General features: G+C 37.8%; 1 protein-coding gene across 14 annotated transcripts in view; it reads left to right on the top strand.

Annotated features, from left to right (window-relative positions):
• gatad2ab (GATA zinc finger domain containing 2Ab) overlaps window positions 1–26,100 on the top strand; it is an 82,390-nt gene extending 56,290 nt beyond the window's left edge. For 6 of the 14 annotated variants that reach the window (XM_079890098.1, XM_079890097.1, XM_079890087.1 and 3 more), the window contains 10 exons: window positions 15,357–15,615; window positions 19,263–19,392; window positions 19,506–19,634; window positions 19,744–19,815; window positions 19,903–20,013; window positions 20,100–20,294; window positions 21,881–22,145; window positions 22,221–22,651; window positions 22,744–22,963; window positions 24,210–26,100. In XM_079890098.1, coding sequence (XP_079746224.1) covers window positions 15,357–15,615; window positions 19,263–19,392; window positions 19,506–19,634; window positions 19,744–19,815; window positions 19,903–20,013; window positions 20,100–20,294; window positions 21,881–22,145; window positions 22,221–22,651; window positions 22,744–22,963; window positions 24,210–24,343 — 1,946 coding nt within the window. In that variant the 3' untranslated portion in view covers window positions 24,344–26,100. Of the gene's footprint in view, window positions 1–699; window positions 823–8,680; window positions 10,956–15,356; window positions 15,616–19,262; window positions 19,393–19,505; window positions 19,635–19,743; window positions 19,816–19,902; window positions 20,014–20,099; window positions 20,295–21,880; window positions 22,146–22,220; window positions 22,652–22,743; window positions 22,964–24,209 lie in introns of those variants that run through there. The other 8 variants (XM_079890086.1, XM_079890095.1, XM_079890094.1 and 5 more) reach the window with 6 other exon arrangements.
• Window positions 26,101–26,757: the final 657 nt, after the last annotated feature.

The raw sequence follows: 26,757 nt of genomic DNA, 5'->3' as shown, positions 1-26,757 counted from the left end.
GCGCAGAAGAGACCAACTCCAAACTTTTGAATGGTAGTTTTAGATGAAATACAGCATAAAGGATTTTGTTTTGTTTACGTGCACACTTGTAATTATCTTCTAATATTTAAATCCAGTAAACATACACCAACTGTCCCAAGATGAATTTAAGCATCTGTGTTGGTTATAAAATGCCAGTTTCAATTCTGAGACTTTGGACTTGTGTAAAAGTGTAACTGACCGTCAGCTCTGATGATGTATGATATGGGATGATATCATGATCATGCCGAAATACTTGTGCCGTTTCTCATGGTGGAGCAGAGGTGTTGTTCAAGGTTGGTCTGCATGGGTGTGGTGGCTTAAGATGTTTTGTCTGAAGGATGACTTGAGGTGGCTTTTTGTAAATAAATAGGGTGGGACCAATTTAGTGTCACAAGAAACCAACAAGTATAATCAGAGTACATAAAAAAAAAAAACATTTCCACTTTGATTTCAGCCCTACCACACAGCTTTTCCCAATGTTCTCCTGGCGTTATGTGCGGGGTGTTGTCGAATGCTTGCGTACCATCTATTAGGCAACCAGTTAAGCCACTTTGCACCTCTCATGTGAGTTGTAGTAGGCATGTCTCTCAATCTCATGCCATGCCAAGCCTGAATACCAGTGGGCTTCTCCTCCATAACCGACTTGTTGAAAAATAATAGTTTTGTTTCCATGTATAGCAGAAATGAGGGCTGGGATCCATTCATCAGTACCTGAGAAACACACCAGAGCTGCTGTATCTGAGATGGTGGCTGCTGGTAAACAGGAAGGGCTGGAGACTGATACACGGCCACTGCAATCTAGTGAGATCTTTTTACTGTTTTACCTCAACTTCCTGATAACGCCAGATAAGGAAAGTGAGGAGCTGGAGACTTATAGATGTGTAATATGAAGGACACACTAGAGCGTTTACATGGATGGAGGAATTCAAAGTGATTGGGTTGATGTGCATGTTTGTCTCAAGCTTCAAAGCGGAATTGATTTTTCAAAATGCACACACTGCATGAATATGAATGTAACATTAATGTAACAGTTTCCTGCTGTTTACGCATATTGTGGATCCTTATTAGGAGACGACAAACAGTTTGTCCTGCTGCTTATATTTATCAAGCAGTAAAAATTCCCATTGCCCAATGAGAGTCCGAAGGACTGGTGGGACGTTGTCCTGCTCCACTTCACAGACGATGAATGGAGGGACATTTTAGAATGACACTTCATACACCAACAGCTCATTATGTGTGACATGTCATTACGCCATTTCCACAACATTGCACATGCGCAGTACTTTCCAGTTTTGGTGGATCAGATTAGAAAAGGATTAAACCACCCCATACAATCCGAATGAAATTTCAATCGGATATGGCCAATTTATTCCGACTGATGTGGCTACTTGTGACTTTTTTATTCTACAATTTTTTGAAAGACTCTTCTGTCTTGGCTATAGACCAAAAGTACATGCCATTGTATTAGCTACAGTTTGAGCGTTTCACTTTCAGCTGATTGTCATTATCAGTAAGGTGTTGTTTTGTGTAGGGGTTGCTCACTGGATTTCTTGGAAATCGCCACCATTTTGCAGGGTTCATAAAAATAGAATTATGAAATTAACTTGTCTATTTCTTACTATTAACGGTTTATTACTTGTCAATTAATAGTATATCTTTTTCATTTCACTTACATTACAGTTTTGAATTGGCACAGTTTGGAAATAGGGTTTTTCTTTTGTGCATATTTTATCATTTGGTTATTGTTATTGGGTAAAAAAAAGGTTGTTATTAATACTATTATTATTATTATTATTATTGGGCATAGTTCATAATTATAATTTCCTGAAGCTCAAAATCAAACAGTTAGTTATTTGAGTTACTTACCATGAATTTTAACAATATTTTGAGTTTCTGACTATTTGTATTTTGTAAGTTAAATCATATACAGTATACCGTTAATGTATATCAGCAGTATACGTCAACAGGTGTGTAATTAAGTACTTTTACGTTTAAATACTTTCTCATATCCCAATTTAATATGCAGAAACAAGAGTTCTTGTGGCTTATTTGGTTTACGAATGTGTGTTTACGTTTTTGCCAAAACCTGATAATTCAAAGTTTCATGTATAGAGTTGTTGGAATGACCAGTGATAATGGTTTGGTCGTGCAGAAATTAGGTTAACTTTAACATAGCATACCCGAGCAAAAGCATGAAAAATTGGTGTAAAAAGCTATTTCTAAAAAAATGTGTAACACCCTTAATTTCATAGATTTGTTCATATTTATGTTTTCATGTTACTGTCATTTAAAAAAGCAGCAGAACAAGTTTTTTTTTTTTTTTTAAACTCCTCCTTGTAAGAGTTTAACTATAAATGCTTCTAATTTGGATCATTTACTTTTACAGGCAGTTTAAGCTTAAGGACTTGTTTAGTAAAAATTTGCCAGAAAAAAAGTTTGATCATATCTAAATGTGAAAAACAACTGCTGCTTTTTATTTTATTTTATTTTTTTAGTTATTGTATTTCTGCAACTCTTGTAGGCTATAACTTAGCTCAAGCTCTTGCCATGAAAATAGCCTCAGCTGCTGACATGGCAGTAACATTTCTACTTCTACTACTAGGCTACTATACTGCCCAAGGAAGGTTTAGTAGAGCCCATAGTAATGGTAAAAAGTCTGTGAATGTAAATCAAGGCTAGTGAATTCAAGTTCTTGAAGTTCAAAATCAAGTGGTAATCATTTTTGGAAGAGAAAAGGGAAATTAAGTTGTCTTGAGTAATAAACTACACATTTATACATCAGACATGTTTTTTTTTCCCCCAGTGCATTGAGTTGTATAAGAAGGGGGCTTGTTTTGAACCAAGAAGCTAATTCTGTGTTTTTCTAGAGTTTCTCCAGTAGTATTTTCCACTGTGTGTCAAAGCTGGACTTTGCTGACGCGGCAACTCTGGAACACTCTGTGTGCCGTAGTGACATGAATACACCATTAAGGTATTCATCCAGGAGTGAAGACTTATGGGTCCTCGCACACCTCGGACACATTGGGGCTTGTTTGCATTTCGCCCAAGCGTAGAAGAGATGTCAGCGATGATTTTATTGTCCTAGATATGGCTTGGGTCCCTCTGTCAATGTAATTTCGGGTTTTTGTTGTCCATCTTATTGTGCAAATTGTAAATCTGATCACTTGGAAAAGTTTTAGCACACCTCTCCTCAACAAGCTGCATGATTTGTGGTATGATACCATGTGCACCACAAATTAAGATGCAGTTGCAAAGTTCAGAATCATGTCTGGGGTAATACGCTTCAATATTTGATCAAAATGTAGAAGTGCAGAAGTTTTCAAGATCAGACCAAGCCTATCCACTTGTTTCCTCTGTCAGTTCTTGTAGATCTGGCTCTCGGCCTGACAGACCAGAGAGATTAACTGCAGAATCCGGCTGCCATTCAAAATAAGTGCTTCAATCTAAGTTTAAGTCTTCAGCCGATTAGTTAAGTTTGACACTGGGATTATGAAGGTGAACTGTCCCTATGGATTTGTTCATACATCCTGGATTTATAACGATCAAATGGCTGTCATAGACCTACAATTGTTGATTAGCTTTAACTAGTCTTAATAATAATATATAATTGAGCTGGTTTGCGTTAAAAGTTGAGAAACATTAGAAAAACATTAGTCTGAATGTGATATGCGACAGCGCTTAAAGGGAATTGAACTTAGACATAATTTTTTCCAGAGGGTTTAATGTCTTTTTGCATACTAATTAGGGATGCACTGATATGAACATTTTGGCTAATACGATAACCGATAATTCTTTATATTGGAAAGCCGATAACTGATATATTGGCTGATAAATCTGAATCCAAATTTGTATAGAATTTTTGAGAGCCTGATTTCAAAAACTTGCAATTAAAAGCCTTGTCCCAAGCACACAATTACAATGTTCTCATAAAAAAATGTATCTAGCCTCATTGAAATGTGACCCAATTCCGACCGTGTAAACAGGAAAAACATGCATGCATTCGGATATTTCGAGATCGGTTTGTCCATATGTGGAAATAAATCAGATATAAATCAGATATGTGCCAATGTCATGTAAACAGGCAGATCGGATTTTCTGAGGCATTAGGCTACGTCTCCGAGGTTTAATGACGAGAGCAACCCCGATGCGGATCTGCAAAGGGATGGATGGCTCGACGAAACGTTGTGTTGTCGTAGGATAGGAATGTGGACAAACGTTGACACAACATATCAAATCTCATCCTAAAATTTTGGACCCACTGCTCCTCGTTAAAGCCCGCCACAATATGCTCCCACCAGTCCTGAGATCTCTCTCGCTCACAATAACTGAAGCATATGCACAGGCTGCAATGATGGCACTTTACGTCCTCCTCCGCCTCAAAATCATGGTGATGTTTGGCGAACTTCGCATATATCGCAGAGTTAGCATCAATCATCTTTCGCGTTTGTCCATCTGTGCAAGAGAATTTAACCCTTTAAGCATGCACAATGTTTCAGATAGTATGGTGAGTGTAAACACATGAATCGGATATGGGTCACAATTGAAAGAACGTGTAAACGGATGGTCAAAAAAATCGGATATAGGCAACAAATCAGAATTGGGCATCAAGACATCTTTTTGAAGTGGTCACTTTCCCCTTTTGAAGTGATTCCAATCAAAGTTCAATGCAAAGGGAGATATTTTCTTTTACAGAAATCGCTTTATGGACTACAACAAACATCACAAACCCTAAAATTAACATAAACTCTGCCCCCGGGGAACACACAACAAAGGGGTTGAGGCCATGTTGGGCTGCTTTAGAGAAGAGGAAGAGTTTTGTCGCTGGTTTTTACTCCCTGGATAAAGTTTGTCCTAAGGCTGACGAACGTAGAGAGGTTAAAATTTATTTTTAACATTGTTCCTGAACATTATCACCTCAATGTTTGTCTTTGCGCTGCACATTTTACGGAGAACAGCTTACAGAAGAGAGTATAATGAAGGCTATACACGCACAAAAGCTTCTCCTGAAAGACGTAGCCGTTCCCATTTTGTCTGGACAATCTGTTGTTTATGGATCACAACTTGTAAGTATGTCTTATTATTTGTAGTTGTGTTTTCTATTCACAGGTCTAATTATAAGCTTTATGTAGTTGCTAAGATAGCTATGATGTAAAAGAAGGGCAAAGCTTTGCCTCCGCTAGCCTGCTAATTAACATTATAGTATTGATGTTGTGTTTACTTTAGTTTTTGTAAGCCCCTTAAGAAAATTATTCATGATTTTGTGATCGATTACTGTTTGTATTACCATAGTTTTCCAACAAATATGATTAAATAGTGGATAACATCGTATCTATAAGACATACCACTCTTAAACGTCCTGTGAAATCCGTGCTTTCAAAGTCTGTGCACGAAATCCGTTCAGCACAATCCTCTTGCTCGTAAACATTGTCAGGGTCTGAATCAGGCTCGAAATGGTTTGAAATTGACAACATCATTAATATTTACATCTGAGTAGAGCTCGCAGTTATGAAGGGGTGTGACATTTCTCGAACGCGCTAAGCGCTGCCAATCACAACACACTGGGCCAGCTAACCAATCACAGCTCTTTTCGGAAGGAGGAGCTTCATCTAACAACGCGTTCGAGCCAGATAGGGGAGAGAGGAGCTGTAATAAAGTAAAATATGTGAAAAAGAATGTGTTTTTTTAACAATCAAGCATGAAAACATATTCTAGTACACCCCAAAAACAAAATCAAGACTTAGTAAAGGGCATAATAGGACCCCTTTAAAAGTTGCCACCCCATTTGAAAAAAAAACACAGCATGTTCAGCAACAAAACCGGTTTTAATTTGTTTGGGTGTAGCAATGGTGCTCAAGAGGGATGTATTTCCAAGAGAGTTTTTGTGTCTTCTGACATGCATAATAAACCACACTTAATGTGGTTTGTCCAATCCCACTCAGATGCATTTCTTACGGGGCGTCTACATAATATGCTCTTTTTGTGTTCAAAAACAGCTAACGAGCATAAAAAAAAAATAAAAAAAAGTTGGTTGTGCTGGCTAAAATGACATTTGATTGAGTGTGTTTGGCTATAGCAACATCAAGGGCGCAACTTTTCCAAAAGTTTTCTTTTGTATTGGATGCTTCTTAGGGGGCGTTTAAAAAATAAGTATTTTGTGCCTTTTTAAAAGTTTTTAAAAAGATACTTTTTACTTGACGCACCATAAGATTACTGTTTATTGACGCACCATCTTAAAAATGCAACACTCATGACAGGATGTTCAAAAAAACATCTGTTTGAATGTGTTTGGCTATGGCTATAGCAGTCGTGCTTTGAAAGGGATTTAACCCAGTCAGATATGACTTGTCTGAAATGGTTTGACTATCTTTTAGCATGCTAATTTAAAATATTGAAGTTGAAAAAAAAAATACAAGTTGACCTCACTAATCAACAAGTCATTGGTTATGACCGTCCCCAGTAATTACTGGAAATTTTAACACACTGTGGTGCCCCAGTGGTGGTTATTCTTATCTACCAATTTGACTATAGCTAACTGATCTGAAGACCAGTATTGTAAATGTGTGTGCGTCAGTGTACATTTGCACTCTAGTCTGTTTGAGATCACAGTGGGGGATGGGTAAATGCGCGTGCATGTGTGTGTGTGTGTGTGTGTGTGTGTGGAGAGAGGGGGTGGCTGCTCACGACTGTTCTTACAGCACAAGTTATTCTTGTGCCCACATGAAAAGCAATCGGGTTTACTTTCTTTCTGTGTCGTCCTGTTGTTAGGGGGCACACCAGGTGGATCTTCCAGCAGATACAGGGTTAACAACGTCCATTTTGTTAGGTAACACCCTCGTGGCCTGATCTGTCTGTGGTGTTAAAATGGCAGGGCTTAACCCTTGATATGCAGGACTGGAGACGACAGAGGCACCTTTGGCTCAACCCTCTTGGCAGCCACTTCGCCATTGTTGGATGACAAGATGAGCTAGTTGTTAGAGATCCAGAGGAACATCTGTAGTACGTTAGACTTACCTGGAACTTTGTTTTTCAGTGCTTATCTAATTGGTTTTTTAGAAATGTGTTGGTGACTCAATCAGGAAGTCCTTCTGAACTGGACAAGCTCTGTTAAAGCAACTCTACTGTCCAGGAAGCTCTTAGACTTAGGCACGATAATCCTGTGCAGTTTGGCCTGTGTCTTGGTTCTCATCTCTATTTAAGGTGACCTGTTGGGGTGTTTTTTCTAACTTCTAACTATAGTTAAAGGCCTGTGGTGAAAAATGAAAATCAAGTTTTTAATGTGGTTTATGTGTCTGTTGTTTTTAATATGCTTTAAGACAAACCATGTGCACATTCATTAGTCAACACCATTGCTGAGTATTTTCTCCTTAAAACTGCAGGGAACCAAAGACAATCTCAAAAACGCGGTTTGAAAACGCCCTGGTTCTCTACTACGTCACATATGTTGTAACCAATCCCGTCAAACGTATATGGGCCGAGCTTTAGCATTTCATTTACTATGACGCTCTGAAGCAGGGGAGTGCCAAGAGAAGCCAGTTATCCTGGTATTTTTTTCTGCTGATAGGTTATGTATATGATGTATATTACAATGTTATAATGAACTATATGCCTTTTGTTGTTCAAAGCGTTTCTAAGTATACTGATTTTTAGAAGGCAGCTGTCTTACTCTGAAATGGCGAACGAAAACATGGTTTGTGTAATATTAGCAACACTTTATTAGCTGTTTGATAACGTAGTCAAGCAAAAGGCTAATCATATTAATTACTGTTATGTGTCCGTTACCGACTTTGTTGAGAGCGATACATAAAACGCATTACCAATTCTGATATGTTGACTTGTAGACGAGCCTGTATAATTCACTCTTCCACTTCTTCTTCTGAATCAGTTTGTTTCAAACATACATGGCTGAATTAAACCAGTATTTCCACTTGCCATTGTGCAGCATTTACTACAGTAAAGTGGACCGAGTGGGGCCAATTTGCATATTCGTGGGTCATTAAACTTGATTTGAATCCATTAAATTCGTAGTAATTTGATAAGGATTTAATAACAGTAGCTCAGATTTCAACTTGTTTTGCAACACACACATACGTCACCTACACAGTCTCAGACTAAAATGCATGTTTGAGTTGCTTTAACTGAAAGAGTTGCTTTTGCACTGACATATCTTAAAATATGTGAGTTTATGTCTCAAGATGCACACCAATAATGTTTTCCGAGGCACGTTTCTAAAAGCTACTTAAATGTCCTAACTGAACTAAAGCCTAATCCCTGTCTGTGAAACCAGGCCTATAGGTTTTATATTAAATAATTTTTTATACATTTTTTCTCATATACTTTCACATATGCTTCATATATTCTTTACAAAGAATATATTTTAATATAAATGTATTTATTTATTATTTTTAAATAAAATTTTAATTTTAGCCTATTCTTATTGATGCTATTAAAAGTCATTCTTGCGATGTCAACCAGCTTGATAATTTTAACTAGATGACAAGTTTAATAAGGTCCACAAGCAGAATTTGTCCCAGAAAATCAAACGTGTACAGTTGCAGTAGGTCAAGTGACAATTTCATCTCTTCTGGGCCAGCGGGTCGTCCTTATAGTTGACCAGCTGGATGTACCGATCCAGTTTGGGTTGTGTTGCCGCCATGCTGTGTTGTTGTATAGCACTAGCGATGCCTCCTATTGTCTTGCTCGGCCTGCGCCCTAAGGGCAGTCATTACATCAGACGACCCCATGAGGATAGTCGCCGTGCTCCCAGCTCATCGTGGCGTTGCATGAACAGACATGTTTTTCACACAGCTCAAGACAATCCATTACACCGCCGTTTACGTTTTATCGAATGCAGACGTCACCGAGATTTGAGTATTTCCTCACTGTAATTGTTAGTAAACAAACAAATGCTAAAACCTTTATGTGGCAAGTGGTTTTACATGACGTCTCAATCCGATTAGTAAAACCCAAACACTGATGTATAAATAATCCTCTGCAAACTGTTTGTTGATATTAAAATATTAAGCTTCCTGTCTAGCGTCACACTGTGGTTCGTTTTAAGCTTCGGTTATATGAAAGTGAGGAAAATGTGTAGGTTGACAACCTTTGATTCTTTTTAAAAAAGGGTTTGGATTCATCATTTCAAAACTTGTTGTTGTTGAGGCACGAGCGTTGCATATATATGATGCCATCCGCTTCCCATGAGGCTGTGCAAGCCACGTGTCTGCAGCTTTAGCGACAAGCATCCATTTCCTAACCAGAACAAGTGGCTTGTGTATGACTCAACTGGTCGCTCAGTATGAAAACATGGCAGTCCGGTTCTCAGTATGACATTAAGTGGTGAAATGCTTCTCTTTTTTTTTTTTTTTTTTAAAGCTTTACTTTGTCTTAGTTGGAGATCATTTGGGATTTAGCATGTACTTTAAAAAGTCTCTTTACTGTCATATGTTTATTATGGACAGCAAAGACTCCTTTAAGCTAATGATTTTCTTTCTGATGGACATGTGATTGTGCAATGGGCTCGGCTGACTCCATTTCTAACTGACAGAATACATTGACAGGTTTGGTGACCTACTTTTAAGAGCCCTGTCCAGTGTTCATTTACATGGACGATTATATCTGTGACCCCACAAAAAAAAAATTGACCAGAAGCTACTTTAAACGTTAGTGTGGATCTTTCAGAAGTCAGGGAATTGAACAGTACAGTTACTTAATACGGTTGTAATATCATTTCTCTTCTGCTCACCAAGGCTTTGATCAAAAATACAGTACAAACAGTAATAATGTGAAATATTTTCTATTTTAAAATGTAATTTATTCCTGTGATCAAAGCTGAATTTTCAGCATCATTGCTCCAGTCTTTAGTGTCACATGATCCTTCAGAAATCATCCTAATATGTTGATTTGATGCTTAATGTTAAAAGAGTTGTGCTGCTTATTTATATTTTTGTGGAAACCGTGATACATTTTATTTTAAGATTCTTTGATAAATCGAGAGTTCAAAAGAACAGCGTTTATTTAAGTAACAATATAAATATCTTTACAGTCAGTTATTTCATTAGTTTTGAGCAAGTTTGACTCAAGGCCACCATAGTGTTGTAAGAAAAGGATCATTTACTTTTATTAGCATTTTAAAGATCGGATTATTCAATTACCGGCCAATTCAATGCTGTCCAGTAAAGCAATTCATGATGGAAAAGTTGTTTAAAGTTAATACATCAATAAAAATGAGTTTGTTTTGTCTGTTACATACTTAGCTTTGATGTTCTTCAGAATCTTGGCAATATTAGAAATTGTGGTTTCCAGGCTTAATAAAGCTTTGGAAAAAGTACCTGTAATGAATATATACGTTTCTACTCTAAAAAATATTTCATCACCTTTAACTTGTGAGTGCTATCTCTAAACATCCTTGTTTGATAACCACAAACAAATGTGAAAGTCATGGATCACGAGACACCGAAACTCTTTCAATTTCAAGGATTAAGATTATCAGATCCTGCAGTTTGCATAAGCCTGTTTGGATCAACATGATCAAATGTGCTCTTAAAGTCGTTTGGTTTATTGACTACCTTTATTGTCGAGACCACTGTGGCGGTTGTTATTTTGCGAGCAACAAAGGGGCGGACACTTCCTCCTCATCTCTGAAAGACTTGTGTTTTGGAATGCGTGCGGCCCTTCCCCCCACTGGCAAAACTCCTGCGTCTGTGTGGCCGCATTCGCTGCCAGTCAGTCTCTGAAAGGGTTAAAAACCTGCTTCAGTCTCTCGGCTGCGTCCACCAACCGGTTCAAACTGGTTTTCAGGGGAAATGCTTTATGTGTCCCATGGAATCTTGGGAAGGGTCATGTGGAGCCCTAGTGATGTCATGGCAGATGAGAGCAGGCCTGGGTGTTGAGTCAGCTGTCTTGCTATCAGATGGCTGATATCATATGTAAGACAGGTAGGTCGGCACGTTTCGTATGTGCCTTGATGTTCCCAAATGATGGATTTGCTTCCTGTAAAGTGGCTGTTGGGGTTTGAATGCATGTTTTAAAGCTCACGGCCTGGCACAATTCAGGCTTCTGCTTGGTGCGATTGTCTTTCCTGTTTGTGGCCTCTCTTTAAGAAATGCCACTTTAAAAACTGTTGTTTGAGTTGTCTTGCTCAGGTACTACAAACATCATCATATACCTGTAATTCTCGACCGGTCGTGACCCAAAATAGGGGTGCAGATCTGTTCTGAAAGGATTAACAAGGAAAAGCCATGTCAAATGCAAGTAATCGTTTAAAGTTAGGGATGCTCATGATTAACTGGTCAACCGTTAACCAACAGTAAGAATTTTTACCAATTAATACTATGTTAAATCGTAGGGATGCACGATATATCGGCCACCATATCGGTATCGGCCGATATATGTTTGTTTTTAATGTTATCGTTATCGGCCCGGTAAGAAAACATGGCTGATATATTAAAGCTGATAAATAATGGATTATTTCCTTCAGCTGAGACACTTCAGATGCGCACTGTTCACCGTGATGGTTTTGAATGGCTTGAAATATGATTAAAATCACTTCAAAAAGGAAAATAAGGTTAAGTGCAGCGCAAGTCTTATAGGCTACATAAAATTATAATGAGATCATAATTGTGTTTGGGTCATGGCTTTTAATGGTGAGACACTTTTTTTTTTAAATCAGGCTCTCAAAAAAAAAAAAAAAAAAAAAAGGATTTAGATTCGACTTTCGACTTTCAAATATAAAGAATTATTGGTTATCGTTATCGGTAAAATTTTTAATAATGGTGCATTCCTATTTAATGGTTTAAAAAGTAATTCAAGTAATTTAAGTATTCTTTCACGGCTGCATGGTTAAAAAATACGATGCACAGAAAATTGCGCTTTTTAGAGGAAAAAACAGCCACATATTTGTCACATTTTATTATTACATTCAGAAATAATGTAAAATACCGATAAATAAAGCGAAATGTTTACAAACTTTATAAACATTATGATAGGCTATTTAAGCTCCCCTCACTCCACAAAAAATCCTTTAAAGCTACACTGTGTAAGTTGATTCTTAGCAAAAAAACACTTTGTTCTTTCAAAATGATATGTGCTCATTAAAGGGATAGTTCACTTTGAAATTAAATTTTGGTATGTTTTAGCTTACCTCAAGGGCATCCAAGATGTAGGTGTCTTTTTTTCCGCTGTAGTTTCAATTTTGATTTTTTTAGGTCAAACCGTTCTTGTCTGTCAGTCATTTCATGCAGGTCTGTGGTCACTGTCTCAAAGAGCATGCACAGAGTCCAAATTAAAACAATTCCCCATCGTCCAAATTAAACAATTCCCCATCGTAAGTACACATTGATGGCCTAAGACACGAAACGAGCGGTTTGTGTGAGAAAACGAACAGTATTTATATAGTTTTTACCTCTTGTAACACAGCCACGTCCAAGTGATCTGAGGGCGCGCGCGCATCCTGGTGTGTGACGTGTGCGCAGACTGGTGCATAGATGTATACACTAGGGCTGAACGATATTCTGTTTTAACATCGACATCGCGATGTGCGAATGAGCGATAGTCACATCGCCGGAACATGCGATGTGAAGGGTAACGTTAGTAGTACCCATAAGAGAACGGTAGCACACAGTAAACACGAGTTTGTTGTATGGCTTTTTGCTGGGGTGACATACGCGTTCTGCGTGCCTGCACAGTGATTGGTTCGCTGTGCCGCAGCTCACCGCGCTCACAGCCAACATTCAAAAATGCGCGACGAAGAGGATCCGCCGCAAAAAAAAGTCAAAATCAGCTATTTGGGACTAGCCTATTTCGTCTACAAAAAGGAGGATGCTGACCAAAAAGAGGTAGGCTACTTTGCTGGAGTGTTATAAAGTTGTGGATGGTTGTCTTTTTTAAACATTCGTTTATTTTTCGTGTTCGCATTTATGAGGAAAAAACAATGTTACGTGATATTACGGACGCGACCGTTATGAAAGCGACACTAAAAGACTGCTTTAAAACTTTCACAGAGACCTCAAACAGAAAGCACAAAGCCTTTCTTTAAAACGAATTTCGTTTTGTATTAATTGTATCTTAATTTTAATCAGTATTTCATTATCCAATTTCCTGGATTTAATAATGATTAATAATAATTAAATATAGCAGCCAGCGCCTGAACCCGAGATTAAGCTATGATCCATGAACCGAAACTCAGCGTAAAAGGTAGCCTACTCGCCTCACACACCTAAAAAATAAAAAAAAAGAAAGAAAGAAATATATCTATTATCTACAGAAATCTCTACTTTTAAACAGAACCATTAAAAAAAATATAGCTATTTTTAATCTGTATGAAAAGTGCATTTCTCCCGATCACTGCTGCGAAGATCGCGAGTCAGTATATTGTCAACTTCATCTTTACAGAAAACACTTGTTTATTAATAAACAATTAAAATGTCTCATTGTAATATTTTACATATTATTAATCATTACTTTTGCTGGGTCTAGGTGCCGTTTACATGAACACGTCACTGAATCAGCACAGAAAACATAATTTTTCAGGTCCTAGAACCCGAAGAACGTTAGGTCCTGCGTAGAACGTTCACCGAATTCTGAGAGAAATATGTTTCTGGAATAAAATATTAAGTGGCCTTTTTGTTACTTGTAATGAAGCTTGCTTATTAGTGAAATTATTAATAACATGGAATGGTAATTATTGACTTTAGCCTGGATTGATGGCTCGCAATATCGCGATATATATCGTTGGGAAAAAAATATCGCAATGTAATTTTTTTTCCAATATCGTGCAGCCCTAATATACACTAGATGTCGCCTTGGCTGCGGCATTCGTTAAGAACTGCCGTAGCCAAGGCGACATCTAATGAATATATCTATGCACCAGTCTGCACCAGATCACTTGGACGTGGCTGTGTTACAAGAGGTAAAAACGATATAATTACTAATTATACATAACTAATTCATTTAAAGTAAAACTGAAACTGCCGTTGGGCTCACGTAGCCTCTCTCATTCGGCACAAATCCAAATGCTTACATTCGCGATGTGTTTGGATGCTAAACGTATTTATTATGGAAACTAGGCTTTGTACCTCACTCGCGTATTAGTATCGACATAAAACATCATCCTTCACATGCACAGATTGTACTGAGGACTAATTTAGTATTCATTTATAATATAAAGTATTAATGTACTAATTTAAATTGAGCACAGTGTAACTTTTTATGTTTGGTTGACTATTTTATTTTGATAATGAACAGCCTGCGATGTCAAGTTTGCACTGCTAGAGCTTATATGTTGTGCGCGTGAGGCATCCATCATTTATGGTCATATGGATAAAAGTAAGACACCATTTGAAACGGTTTACTTTTATTTGTGTATTAATCTCACAATAAAAACAAAACCATGTGTTTTTGTAAAATAAACAAAACAAACAGGATGTGCTTTCTGCTGTTTCGTTTTTCTTTTTTGTGGAGCGCGTCACAAACATGAACCGAAACTCAGCATACACTACTTGTCTCACATTGTGTTAATTAGGTGAAATAAATTTCGTGCATAGGCCTGTTTATTCCTTTTATATCATTTTATTATGTTTTTCAATATGGGATCAGTGAGATAAACATGGTTTGATGTTTCATCTGTTGAATTCTTGGCTGTCAGTACCAAAATTATTTATTGTCCTAGTGAAATCTGGGTCCTTGATATGGTATAATGTTGTATTAGTGATAGATTTCAAAGTTCAAAAGAACAGCATTTATTGGAAATAGAAGACATTATAAATGTCTTTAAAGTCACTTGACCAATTTAATTGTTTTAAATGTTTCTTTCAAACAAGTTTAAAGTTGACGCATCAAGAAAAAGGAGTGTTTTGTTACATACTTAGATTTGATGTTCCTAAGAATCCTGGTGGAAATATTGGAAATTGTAGTTTCCAGGCTTGGAAATAGCTTTAGCTTTTTCTAAAGTGAAAATATACATTTCTACTCTAAAATATTTTTTCACCTATAAGTTGTGAGTTCAATCTCAACAAATGGGAAAATCATGAATCATATACATGTATATTGATATTGTTTTTAGTCATTGTATTGTACAGTTTTAGATTATTGGCATCAGATGATCCAGTTCACATCACAACGCCACTTAACACCTGTGTGAACGCTCTCTACATATTATCATTTACTAAGTTTATCAATATTGTTGAAAAAAAGCATAGTTGTGAATTGACCAAATATTGTGTAAAATATGCATTCATTTGGTTTAGCACTTGTGTGTACATATTATTTGTCATTAAGACAAATGACACTATATAATATAATAGTCTGAATATGCCTGACTCTGTGATGTTGTTTTACAGGTGAGAAGATGTCGGAAGAGGCGGTGCGTCAGACTCGTAGTCAGAAGCGGGCTCTGGAGCGAGATGCCCCTGCTTCGGAGGCCGACTTGAAGAAGGTCAAGCTGGAGAGAGGAGAACTGGGAGCTGTAGATGGACTGAAGACCAAAAGTGAACAGGCCAACAAGATGGCTAACATGCTGCGGGCTGGGGAGGTGAAGGCCACCATCAAGGTGGAGGTCCAGACCAGCGACGAGCCTGTGGACATGAGCACATCTAAGAGGTACACCACAGGTCGAACATAAGAGTGTATTTTTATTCCCAAAACTCCTTTAATGAAATAACAAAGCTGCTAACACCAAAACGGGTCTTAGGTAGTCGTGACCTGTGAACCTGAGAATTAGCGTGATCTTGGTCCTGCCGTTTCTCTTTTGTGTTCGTGCCGAGGGGTTTTAACCTCAGGCTGCTCCGCTGAGACTTCCTGCTAGTAGTTCTGAATATAAAGCATCTGCTAAATGCAAAGTAAACAAGGTATCAAGTAGATGCAAAAGAGAACGGCCCGAGTTCAGTCTGGTGCTGCTTTTGCTTTGCTGGTTTTAAGGCCTCGTTTCTATACCAATGCGTACGATTCGAGTTTAACTTGAATTCCACGAATTTGGTCCAACATTGAAAAATAACAACTTGGGATGTATAAAGTCAGAAACCATGCAAAAAAGCATGTGCAATAACTTTTTTACTTGATTTTTCTTTTTTTTGAAGTTAAGTGATGCAGATAAAAGACTAAGTGCATAAATGGGAGAACGTTTGAATATTAATATGGTACCATTTTACAGCAAGGTTCAATTAAATAGCATTAGTTAATTTTGCAGAATTTATTATTCTAGTTTAATAATTAACACTACCATTCAGAAGTTTATGGTCAGGTTGATTTCGAATGTTTTTTAAAAGAATTCACTTTTGACTTAAGGTTGGAATCATTTAATCAAGAATACAGTAAAACAGTCATATTTTGAATATTATTGCAATTAAAAAAAATTATATTTTAATATATTTTAAAATGTAATTTATTCATGTGATCAAAGCTGAATTTTCAGCATCATTACTCCAATCTTCAGGGTCACATGATCCTTCAGAAATCATTCCAATATGATGATTTTCTTCTCAAGAGATTAATTAAAGTAGATTTCTTGCGTTTTTGTAAATAAAACTTGCCAGGGCCGTTGCAAAGTAATTGCAAAGCTATTCTTAATGGTTTTTAGCATTGGTTGCTATTCAAAAGTGACCATGAATCCATTAATAATAAAAAAAGATCTTGAAATGGTAACAAATATTTCAAATGGCAAATAATGCACCTTGATAGTTAGTCTCGAAAAGTTTGTTTTGATTGTTAAACTCATTGCATGATAAACTGAAGGCAATTCCTATTTGTTTGTGACTGCATGATTAATGTAAAAAGCAACAGAAGTTGCGATGAAGCAGAGTCGAGCTCATGATAAAGGACAAAGGAGGTGGCCTGATGCCATGCGGGATGGGGGAGGGGCAGAAAGTTGAGTTGAAAGATGTCACACTCCACAAACACGACCGTCATATGCTCAACTCTTCCCAAAGACCACGCTCGAGTATGCGCTTGCTCAGCACGTCGGTCTTCCCTCGGGTGGCACGCTGCCCCACTTCAAAAAAAGAAAGAAGCAGCAGTCCGAAGCACTTTCCCCGTCGTACCTGAACCCTGACTGACTTTGCAAAACGAGGCCTATGTCACAAACTGGTTTGAACCGGCCGTTGCCATGGTTTCCACACTGCCAGGAACAGTTAAAGAAAAGGGAGGGTGTGAGTCATGTGACCAGAGGGAAATTCTTGCATCACGTGATCTTGTTGGTGCTGGTTAATACACAGGAAGTGATATAAAGTCACTTCTAGTGAAATTCTGGTTGTGCACGTCATAAGATAAACTCCCATGAAGAACCTCAGTGTTTCCAGTAAACTTGGGCATGTTGTGTTTTGACGGATTGATTTAATTGGTCGATTTGCTTTTAAGTAAACTGAAGTGCTGCCCATGGATGTGTTTTGTTTCTTCCTGTCCTTTTACTTGAATGGGCCGTACTTTAGGAACGTTTACTTGACCCTTCTTCCTCATCTCGTCTGCTGCCTGATGAAAAGGGTACAGTGCTTGTTGCCACACTTGTTGAGAAATGAAAGATACATCAAAATGTGCAGTGTTTTGTGTGCCGTTATTTTGAGGGAGTGTGATTTTTAGCCTAGTGGGCAATAAAACACACAAACCTAATGACTTTTTAGTCTTAGACCAGTATGCATCTACTTAGAAAACCCTAGCAACACCCTAACAACAGCCTAGAACACTATATCATGAAACAACACATTAGCATCCAAACATGTGAGTGTTTGTTTTTGCATGCTCTTACTTCAGGAGGCAGTTTTACAATTTTAGCTTAGCGAGCAATATAAATGCACAAACAAAATTCGGTATAATGGAACTTCAAGCATATCTAGGGACCAGAATGACTTGGGGAATAAGCGTCCATTCAGAGAACCCTTACAGAGGCCTAAAAACAACCTAGAACACCCTAGCATTGTCAGCGGGCAAACATTAACTTGTCTTCAGAAAAAGCAGTTGCTACAGTTGCCTCCCAAGAAGCCAATTTCACTATTGACGAGTGTGTTGTTGCGATATGTTTAGTACTTGACCCTTATCCTATAAGCAGCAGATTTCCTATTGGCGGCCGGAGCAGAAGCATGAAAGAGGGTGTCTTTGTTGATATGCGAGCACCCTGTCTGCAGTGAAAGTTGAGGACGGAGTACACACAATAGCCTGGACGCTAGCCATCCCATCCCCCTCCTCCTCCTCCTCCTCCTCCTCCTCCTCCTCCTCCTCCTCCTCTGTCGTCCCTCAGGAGGGGCCGTAGACCTACTCCTGGTACAGCACTACTGTCCTTACAAGTCGTCAACGTGACACCGCTCTCGTATTGCTCCTTATGGCTGATTTGAACTCGGAGCAGCTTGTGTTTAATCTAACCGTGAAAATGTTTCATTTTCGTGTAAAGAGACCTTCTAAAACTTCTTGCGCCGCTTCCTTGAAGAGCATTTCTTTTTTCTTTTTTAAACAAATGTGCAAACGGAGGTCATAGGACGACCTCTAGTGGGCAGTGCAGGAAATGCAGCTTTAGGTGAGGAGCAGTGGGCCATTAGTATATAGTATATACTGCATACTTAGTTTTATAATATGTAAATATATACTATTGTAAATAATCAGACAAATAAAATTGTAAATGTCAAACAATGCTAAACGTTTCAAACAATAGTACACTACATTGTCATGATGTAAATCATTATGTTGTCTTCCTGTAGTTATCTCTGAAAATAAATAAATTAAAAATACAATCAGAAATAATGAATAAAGAAAATAATAACAAACACAAATTGTTTATAATTATAATAATACTAAATTGATTATAAATGCAAAATATTTCCTTTATTTTGTTTAATAATAATCATCGTTAGTTTTTTATGATATAAAATAAAGAAAATATTTGGAGGAAAGAAATCATAATAATAAACAATAATAACAAACATTAAATTATTATAATGATAAATGGATTATAAATGCAAAATATTTCCTTTATTTCATATAATAATAATAATAATAATAATAATTGTATTATTATTTTATAAAATAAAGAAAATATTTAATTGTTTTAATCCAGTTTTGATTACAAAATAATAAAGACGATATTTAGCATATTTAATCCAGCTTTTAATAAAACTCTTTGGTGGTATGAGCAAACAATGAGTCTAGAAAGTTTATTGCATTGTGGGATGAAGTACTCTGCTCTATGTACTTCACATTCTGAATATTCAGGTATTTAACATCATGTTTTCAGCCTTGACTCATGTTTTCCCGTCTGTCTCTCTCAGCGACATAAAGAAAGAGCGACCTTCGACGCCAGATGATGATGTCATTGTTTTGTCAGACAATGAGCCTTCTAGTCCTTGTATGAATGGGGTCAGCTACAGTTTTAAGAAGACAGATACCGAGATGCTAATGGTAACTATGTCATGTCTCTTTGACGCGACTTATCAAGTTTTGCACACAGACTTCATGCTTTAAACGCCCCGTTCACTCGCTAACGTGACTTTCCTTCTTCGTGGCACGTGCAGAAAAGCAGCCCGGCAGAACGGGAGCACATCATAAAGCAGCTGCAAGAAGAACTGCGTCTACAGGAGGCCAAACTCGTCCTGCTGAAGAAACTCCGGCAGAGTCAGACACAAAAAGACGTTGTGCAAAAGGTAACGGGTTTAAAAGAAACGTAAGATGAACAGAACACAACAACAAATGATGCCTTTCTAGACGAATCCAGTTGTTTGAGGTATAAAACGGACCTTTTCTGTTTTGCAGTCAACCAATTCTGTGGCTGCTCCTCCACCTCTCGTCAGGGGCAGCATCTCATCCACTAAAGGACCCCTTCAGGTCAGTGCCATTCAGTCACCCAGGACATGTTTTTACGAGTTGAACTGTGAAGAGCTATTGAGACTTAAATACGTGGGTTGATTTCAGGTCTCCAACCGAAACTCAGGGACAGTCATTCCTCCTCCTCTGGTTCGAGGTGGAGCGCAGGTCTCCAAGCACGGCTCCGTAGTCATGCCACCCTTAGTCAGAGGCTCACAGGTATGCATAGTTTTTGCTAACTTTAAAAAAAAAAACAGCTTTAGCTTTGAAACAAATCCCTTTTCTTTGCCGTTTGTGTGTTGTAGCCCATTGCAGTGACCCCGCAGCAGATCGCGTCGCTACGGCAGCAGCAGCACCAGCACTCGGGGTCTGGTCCTCCTCCTCTCCTGCTGGGTGCGCGCACCTCTGTACCCAGTGTGCAGGTGCAGGGCCAGAGGATCATTCAGCAGGGCCTGATCCGGGTCGCCAGCGTAGGCGGCACAAACGTCCTGGTCTCACAGGTCACTGTCATTCACTTGTTGTTGATTTACAGTTATTATATATTTATTACAGTAATATTAGTAGATGCCGTAAAAATAATTATTACGCTAAATGTTTATAAATAATATTTTTATATTTATGTGTGTTTTATATTATATGGGTGTATTATTTATAAATATTTTATATTGTATTTTTACAATTAGAGCTACTAATGAGCATATTCATTTAATATTTAGTAATATTTAAGTATAATATTAAAACATTTAGTTTTATACATTTATTTGAATGATTTTTATTCATTTTTAATAATATTGTTTTTTTTATTAAACTACTAACTTGAAGCATATACAATTTATAATATACATTTTTGCTATTATAGTATTAGAACATTTACATTTTTTCATTTTATAATTGTATACATTGTTATATATTTTATAAAATTGTTTTAATTATAATATTAAAAACTAGTAAATATTTGTATTTACTAAATATAAATATTTACTAGTAAGTGTATATATATATATATATATATATATATATATATATATATATATATATATAGATAGATAGATAGATAGATAGATAGATATTTATATAGATGTATTATGTTAGTAGTTTATTGTATGTACACAAAGCTTCTATAACTTGGTGTGTGTGTGTGATATATGCATATATACATTTTATATTTAATACGGCATATAAAAGTTTAGAATTTTAAATTTTTGCTATTATATGCTTAGATTTAGGTGCAGGGCCAGGTCTTATATTTTTTAAGAAGACTAAGAGTTCATGGCGTTGACAAGGATATTATGCTACTGTTTTATAAGGCAGCTATTGAGTCTATTGTCCGATATGGTATTGTAGCTTGGTTTGGTAACCTGTCAGTTAAATTAAAATCACAGCTCCAAACATTGATTAAAAGGGCAGGAAAAATAATTGGACAAGTGCCACCGACTACTCTTAATGAGCTTTTTGAGGAGGCGGTGAGGAAACAGAGTTTAAAAATTACTAATGATCCCAATCATGTCCTTTACAGCGAGTATGAGATGATGCCCTCAGGCAAAAGGTACAGGTTACCAAACTGCAGATTGAATAGGTTTAAATTTTCATTTGTACCACTCTCTATAAAAATATTAAACAACAACAAATAGGGTGTGTGGGTTAGCTGCAATGAGATATAGAGGCTACTGACTACAGCATGCGTTAACAGAATGTGCTAGGAAGGTGGGATGTGGGATGTGGTGGGGGGGTTAAATGTTTTTTAAGGTGGTAAATTATGTGTAGGTAAATCATGTTATGTGTTATGTATATTGTGTTGCATCTGTTATCTCGAATGCCCAAGATGAATTTCTCCGTTAGGAGACAATAAAGGCTAATCAAATCAAATCAGATATAGTAGCTATATTATACAAACTATATACATATAAATGCCATAATAAAAATGTATATACTTCATGAAGTATGCTATGAACAAAAGGTTTTATGAAAGAACAAAAATGCTTGCAATATGAAAGATATATTGTATATTTCTGTGTACAACATCAAATTTGTCTTGATGGACTGATGTTCTAGAAATCATCTCACCATCATGTTTTCTCATGTCCAGGCCTCTTCAACCGGTTTGAAGACCTCTCAGTCTGGTCTGGGCAGCAGCACCTCAACTGTCAACTCCAATGACTCTCCCGCCAGCCGGCAGGCCGCCGCCAAACTTGCGTTACGGAAACAGTTGGAGAAAACCCTCCTTGAGATCCCACCACCTAAACCCCCAGCACCAGAGCTCAATTTCCTGCCCTCGGCGGCCAATAATGAGTTCATCTACCTGGTGGGGCTGGAGATGGTGGTGCAGAACCTGCTAGACACACTGGCTAAAAGTGGGTACAGCCTAGAAAAGCACATGCATGAGCTGTGAAACTATACCATGCTAATGTCACTTGTTTTCTTTCCAGGTAAGCAGCCGCAGACTGAATCTGCATCAACCCCGGCACTCAAGGAGCCTTTTAAGTGTTCCCAGTGCCAGACAGACTTCACCTCTCGCTGGAGGCAGGAGAAAAGCAACGGCTCCATCCTGTGTGAGCATTGCATGAGCTCCAACCAGAAGAAGGTGCTGAAGGCCGAGCACACCAGCCGCCTGAAGGCCGCATTCGTCAAAGCCCTTCAGCAGGAGCAGGAGATCGAGCAGCGCATCCTGCAGCAGGCCTCCTCCTCGCCCGTCTCCAAGACCACCACCACCTCATCTTCGTCCTCCTCATCCTCGCCGGTGATTAAATCCGAACACGTGCTGGTGTCTCCGCAGTACAAGCAGGTGCGCACGTCGCTGGCCCAGCAGACCAACAGAGGGACGACGGTCGGTCGCTACCACACCATCACCACTAAGCAGGTAATGGATACTCCAAGCTCGGCTGGTGTGTGTCTATAACACCATAACATAGCTTTTTTTCTGATTTTGAACATGTCCCCCCCCCCCCTCAGACTCCAGGCCAGCTGTCCCGCAGCATACAGCAGGCGGTGAGCGCGGGCGCACGCGGGGTGAGCCACAGCTTCTCCACGTCCTCTCAGCTCCAGAACGCCGTCACGGCCGCAGCGCTGGTCAGCAGGCCAGGTAAGCATGCCGTGAGGGCGGGGGAAAAGGGCTCCAGCAGCAGCAACCCCAACACCAATACCTGGAGGAAACAGAACAGCGGCACCACAGGTAGATGATGCCTACTTAAAAAAGTGTCTGCCCCTTCCTGTCTCCTCTTTTCCTGTATCCTTTTCCTGTATCTGCGCACCATTTTTGGTGTACAGTAGCTGATTGATACTGCAAAGGGCAAACATACAAAAATGGGCCAAAAGTGCCCGTCAACATACATGTGACATTTTTCTTAACACAAAAATCCAGTATATTTTATTTTATATATATACAGTAGTCAACATTTAAAGTGGATTAAAACCTTTCATACATTTTTTTTTGGGGGTATTTTGATGAACGGAATAGTACAGAATTTTAACAATGATCATACTTTTAATAAGTAAATGTCCTCTTTTTTTATCACTTTTTTTTATTGTATTTTATTTAATGTTTTACATTTTTTGGTATGTAAAAAATTGACAATTTTAAGTTTTCAACTCTGTTACCACCATAACTATTGATTATTACAGTTCTGTATTATTTGATTATTCAAAAACAATCATGTCATGACATCCTTTCAACTCTGCATGGACAAGTAAACGTCTTTTTATCACTAACTGCAACCCTGTTACCATCGTAACTATCAGTTCTTAAAAATCGGTGATTTTTCAATGAATCAAAAACCATCATATAACATCATCCTTTCATTTGGTACTTTTTGATTATAAAAAAACTGTTTGTCTTTTTTTTTTTTTAACTATGGACAAGTAAATGTCTCTTCTCTTTTTTTAACTACTTTATCTTACATTATTAAATGTGTAAGAAGTGGGCGATCTTAAAATGTCAACCCTGTTCCCATCACAACTGATATATTTACTAAAATTCAGTATTATTCAATTCATTAAAAACTCAAATGGCATCATCCTTTCTACTCTTTGTGGATGCGTACATTTTTCCTTTCTGTACCTTTTCTTGCGTTATTTGGTATGTTAAACTAAAAATCTTAAATTCCTCAACCCTGTTATCATGAATTTTGCATAGTAAACAATTGATTATTGGAAAAAATGGGTATTGGTAAAAAAATATCAGCTGTTGTTTTTCTAATAAACAACATGTAGTGTCATGACCTTTAGCATAGGGCTAGTAATTGCTAGGTAAATATCAGACTGTCAACACTGTTACCTCACAACCCTGTTTTGAAAGGCAAAGCTAGCTTTGTCATTAACAGTCTTCAAACGGTCTTTGTTGAAAAAAATCTTGTAGATATGTATTTGGTCAACCATTCGAAATGAATCATCATTAACCACTTCACATTCTCCCCCGACAGGTGTCACCATGGCTTATGTCAACCCCAGTCTGTCCGTGCACAGGACGACGTCTCCGGTGGACCGTCAGCGAGAGTACCTCTTGGACATGATCCCTTCCCGCTCCATTTCCCAAACGGCAAACACATGGAAGTAGTGCCCTGATCAAATCGGCCTAAATTTTCACACAATTATAGTCCTGTCTTGTTGGACATCTGGTCGGTTATCAGTATCAGACAACCAGCCCTTAAGCAATAATAAAATTAAAAAAATATTATATTTTCTCTCTATTTCTCCTGCGTTCCGAGACCCTTAGTTGTACAGTCTAAGGTAAGACCCCATAGGCCGAGTGTCCTAGAGAAGAACTGTACCGGGATCAGAGATCAAGGAGACACAAGGACCTTTTCTACAGGCCTTTGTATCCATCTACTGAATTTCACCATTACCCAATGGGCTTTAGTGATCTAATACACATCCATGGTGGCGATATCACCCACAACTCTCAATTTACGGCCCTCCAGGTGGAGAAATTCCTCCATTATGTGAAACTAAAGCCTCCGTTCAGCGTTTTCAGAGCCTCATGGACATACTTACCCACAGGAAGTGGAGGACACGGGACCGGAGAGATCCTGCGTGACGCCACGGATTGACCTTTTTGTGGACCATGCTATCCAATCACTTCAGCTACGATTTGTGCCCCACAGCGTCTCATGAACAGATATGAAAGTGTATGTTTGTGTATTTGATGTCAATACATTGCTTTTTTTGTTTTGTTTTTAGCTTCACTGTGGACTCATTCCACCCTTTTCAAAATGGCCTTTTTTAAAGGCTACAAGTTTAAGGAATTGTTATACTGTTGAGGTGGTTATACATCTGCTGGTGTAGTGTGTGTTTTTAAATACTTTGGGTTGTTTCTTTTTTTTCTTCGTAAGCTTCTAAAAGACATTTAACCAAGAGTTGTGCATCAGGGATGGTTACAGAGATGGACGTAACTAACAAAAAGCAGCAGCCACAACAGGACTACTACTACTAGACCTTCATGTTTGTGCGATTTGTTAATCAGATGAGTCTGACGGTAGCTCATTTTTATTTTTCTTACAGGAACAATTGATATATTACGTTACACTTTGTTACCGTTGTGATGTGCTCCCCCTTAGGCTTTCTTATAACGGCATCTAGGTAATATTTGGATGTTGTGTTATTTATAAATGTCACTTTAGATGAAGGAAATCTTGTTAGCTCCTTCCCAAATAGCTTCAAAGGGTTGTGAATTTAAGATTGGACTGTATTTAGGGTGTATAAATGCAATTTTTTTATTATTTTTTTGTCTAAAGCACAATTCATTTGTGTCCCGTCTATACCATTTTAGATCCTGTTGGAAGTCGTACCGCTTAAGTCACGGCTTTATCTTTCCTTAAAGGAAATGTTTGGGTTGAAAGCATTTCTGCTTATTGAATGTAGCACACAATCTTAGCTAAATGAAACTGAGTCCTACCTGTCAGGTGGTGGTCATGTTGTTTTTACCATCTCTTATTTTCCTTTCATCCGATTTGGTTTGCTAGCAGTACGCTCTGTATTTTAGCAGTTATATTATATACCACAGCTCGGGTCCTTAGTCATCGCAGTACAACAAACACGTCAAGTAAGGTCTGCTTCAGTCGATTCATCTTTTTCTTTTCTCGGAATGATCCGTTCAGTGATCTGGAATGCCTGTGTAGTGTTTCGGACACAAAAGCTGACTGTTGTTCTGACTACTGCTGACAACTAACACCATTCCATATCCCCCGGGATGCTGCCATTGTGTAGCATCTCTTTTATGAATTGTTAAAAAAAGCATACAAAAAAAACTTTTTTTTTTCATCTGTTTCTGCTCTGTCAGCTAATAATTATAATAAAAACTAATTTTAACCAGTTTCATCTGTTGTGTGGGTGTATTTTTTTTTTCTTCCAAAATAGAATCTAATTTGAATTAATTGAATGTGTTTGAGGGGCAATGTGAAAGCTTTTAGTCAGTGTAGGTAATTTGATATGAATGAAAGGGCTATGAGGGATAAAGATGTAAGTTTCAAAGAAATAAAATTAATATTGCAATTATTTGCTCATGTTGCCAAACTGATTGCCGTTATGTTCAAGTAGAATGGAAAAGTAGAATTTTTAAATAAATTTGAATAGCGCTAACCATACAAAATCATAGCGACCAATTGATATTTTTTTTAGCATTTAAATTGTTGTATGATATTAAAATTGCATGTATGAATAAATAGTGTAAAATAAGTTTCGGCAATTTTGTGTAATGTCAATTGTGATCATTAAATTGTATTATATTGTCATTTGGCCACTTTGCTCTCTAGATATCACTATCTTCATGGGCCATTAATAGACAGACTTTGGTCACCCACTTACCTTTCCTAACCATTCTTATTAGAGCAATTTACAAGTTTCTCCATTGCTTGAGGATATTCAGCCTCAGACTGTTCTCCCAAAACAATAAAACTGATCATTTTCCTCAATCATGATTGATGTCCATGAAATTCAGAGATTATGACACTCTTATCTAAATACTTTGTTTTT

The sequence above is a fragment of the Squalius cephalus genome, assembly GCF_949319135.1.
Source record: "Squalius cephalus genome assembly, chromosome: 13".
Taxonomy (NCBI): Eukaryota; Metazoa; Chordata; class Actinopteri; order Cypriniformes; family Leuciscidae; genus Squalius; species Squalius cephalus.
The sequence above is the reverse complement of the archived record's forward strand: the minus strand, read 5'-3'. Positions and strand labels throughout refer to the sequence as shown.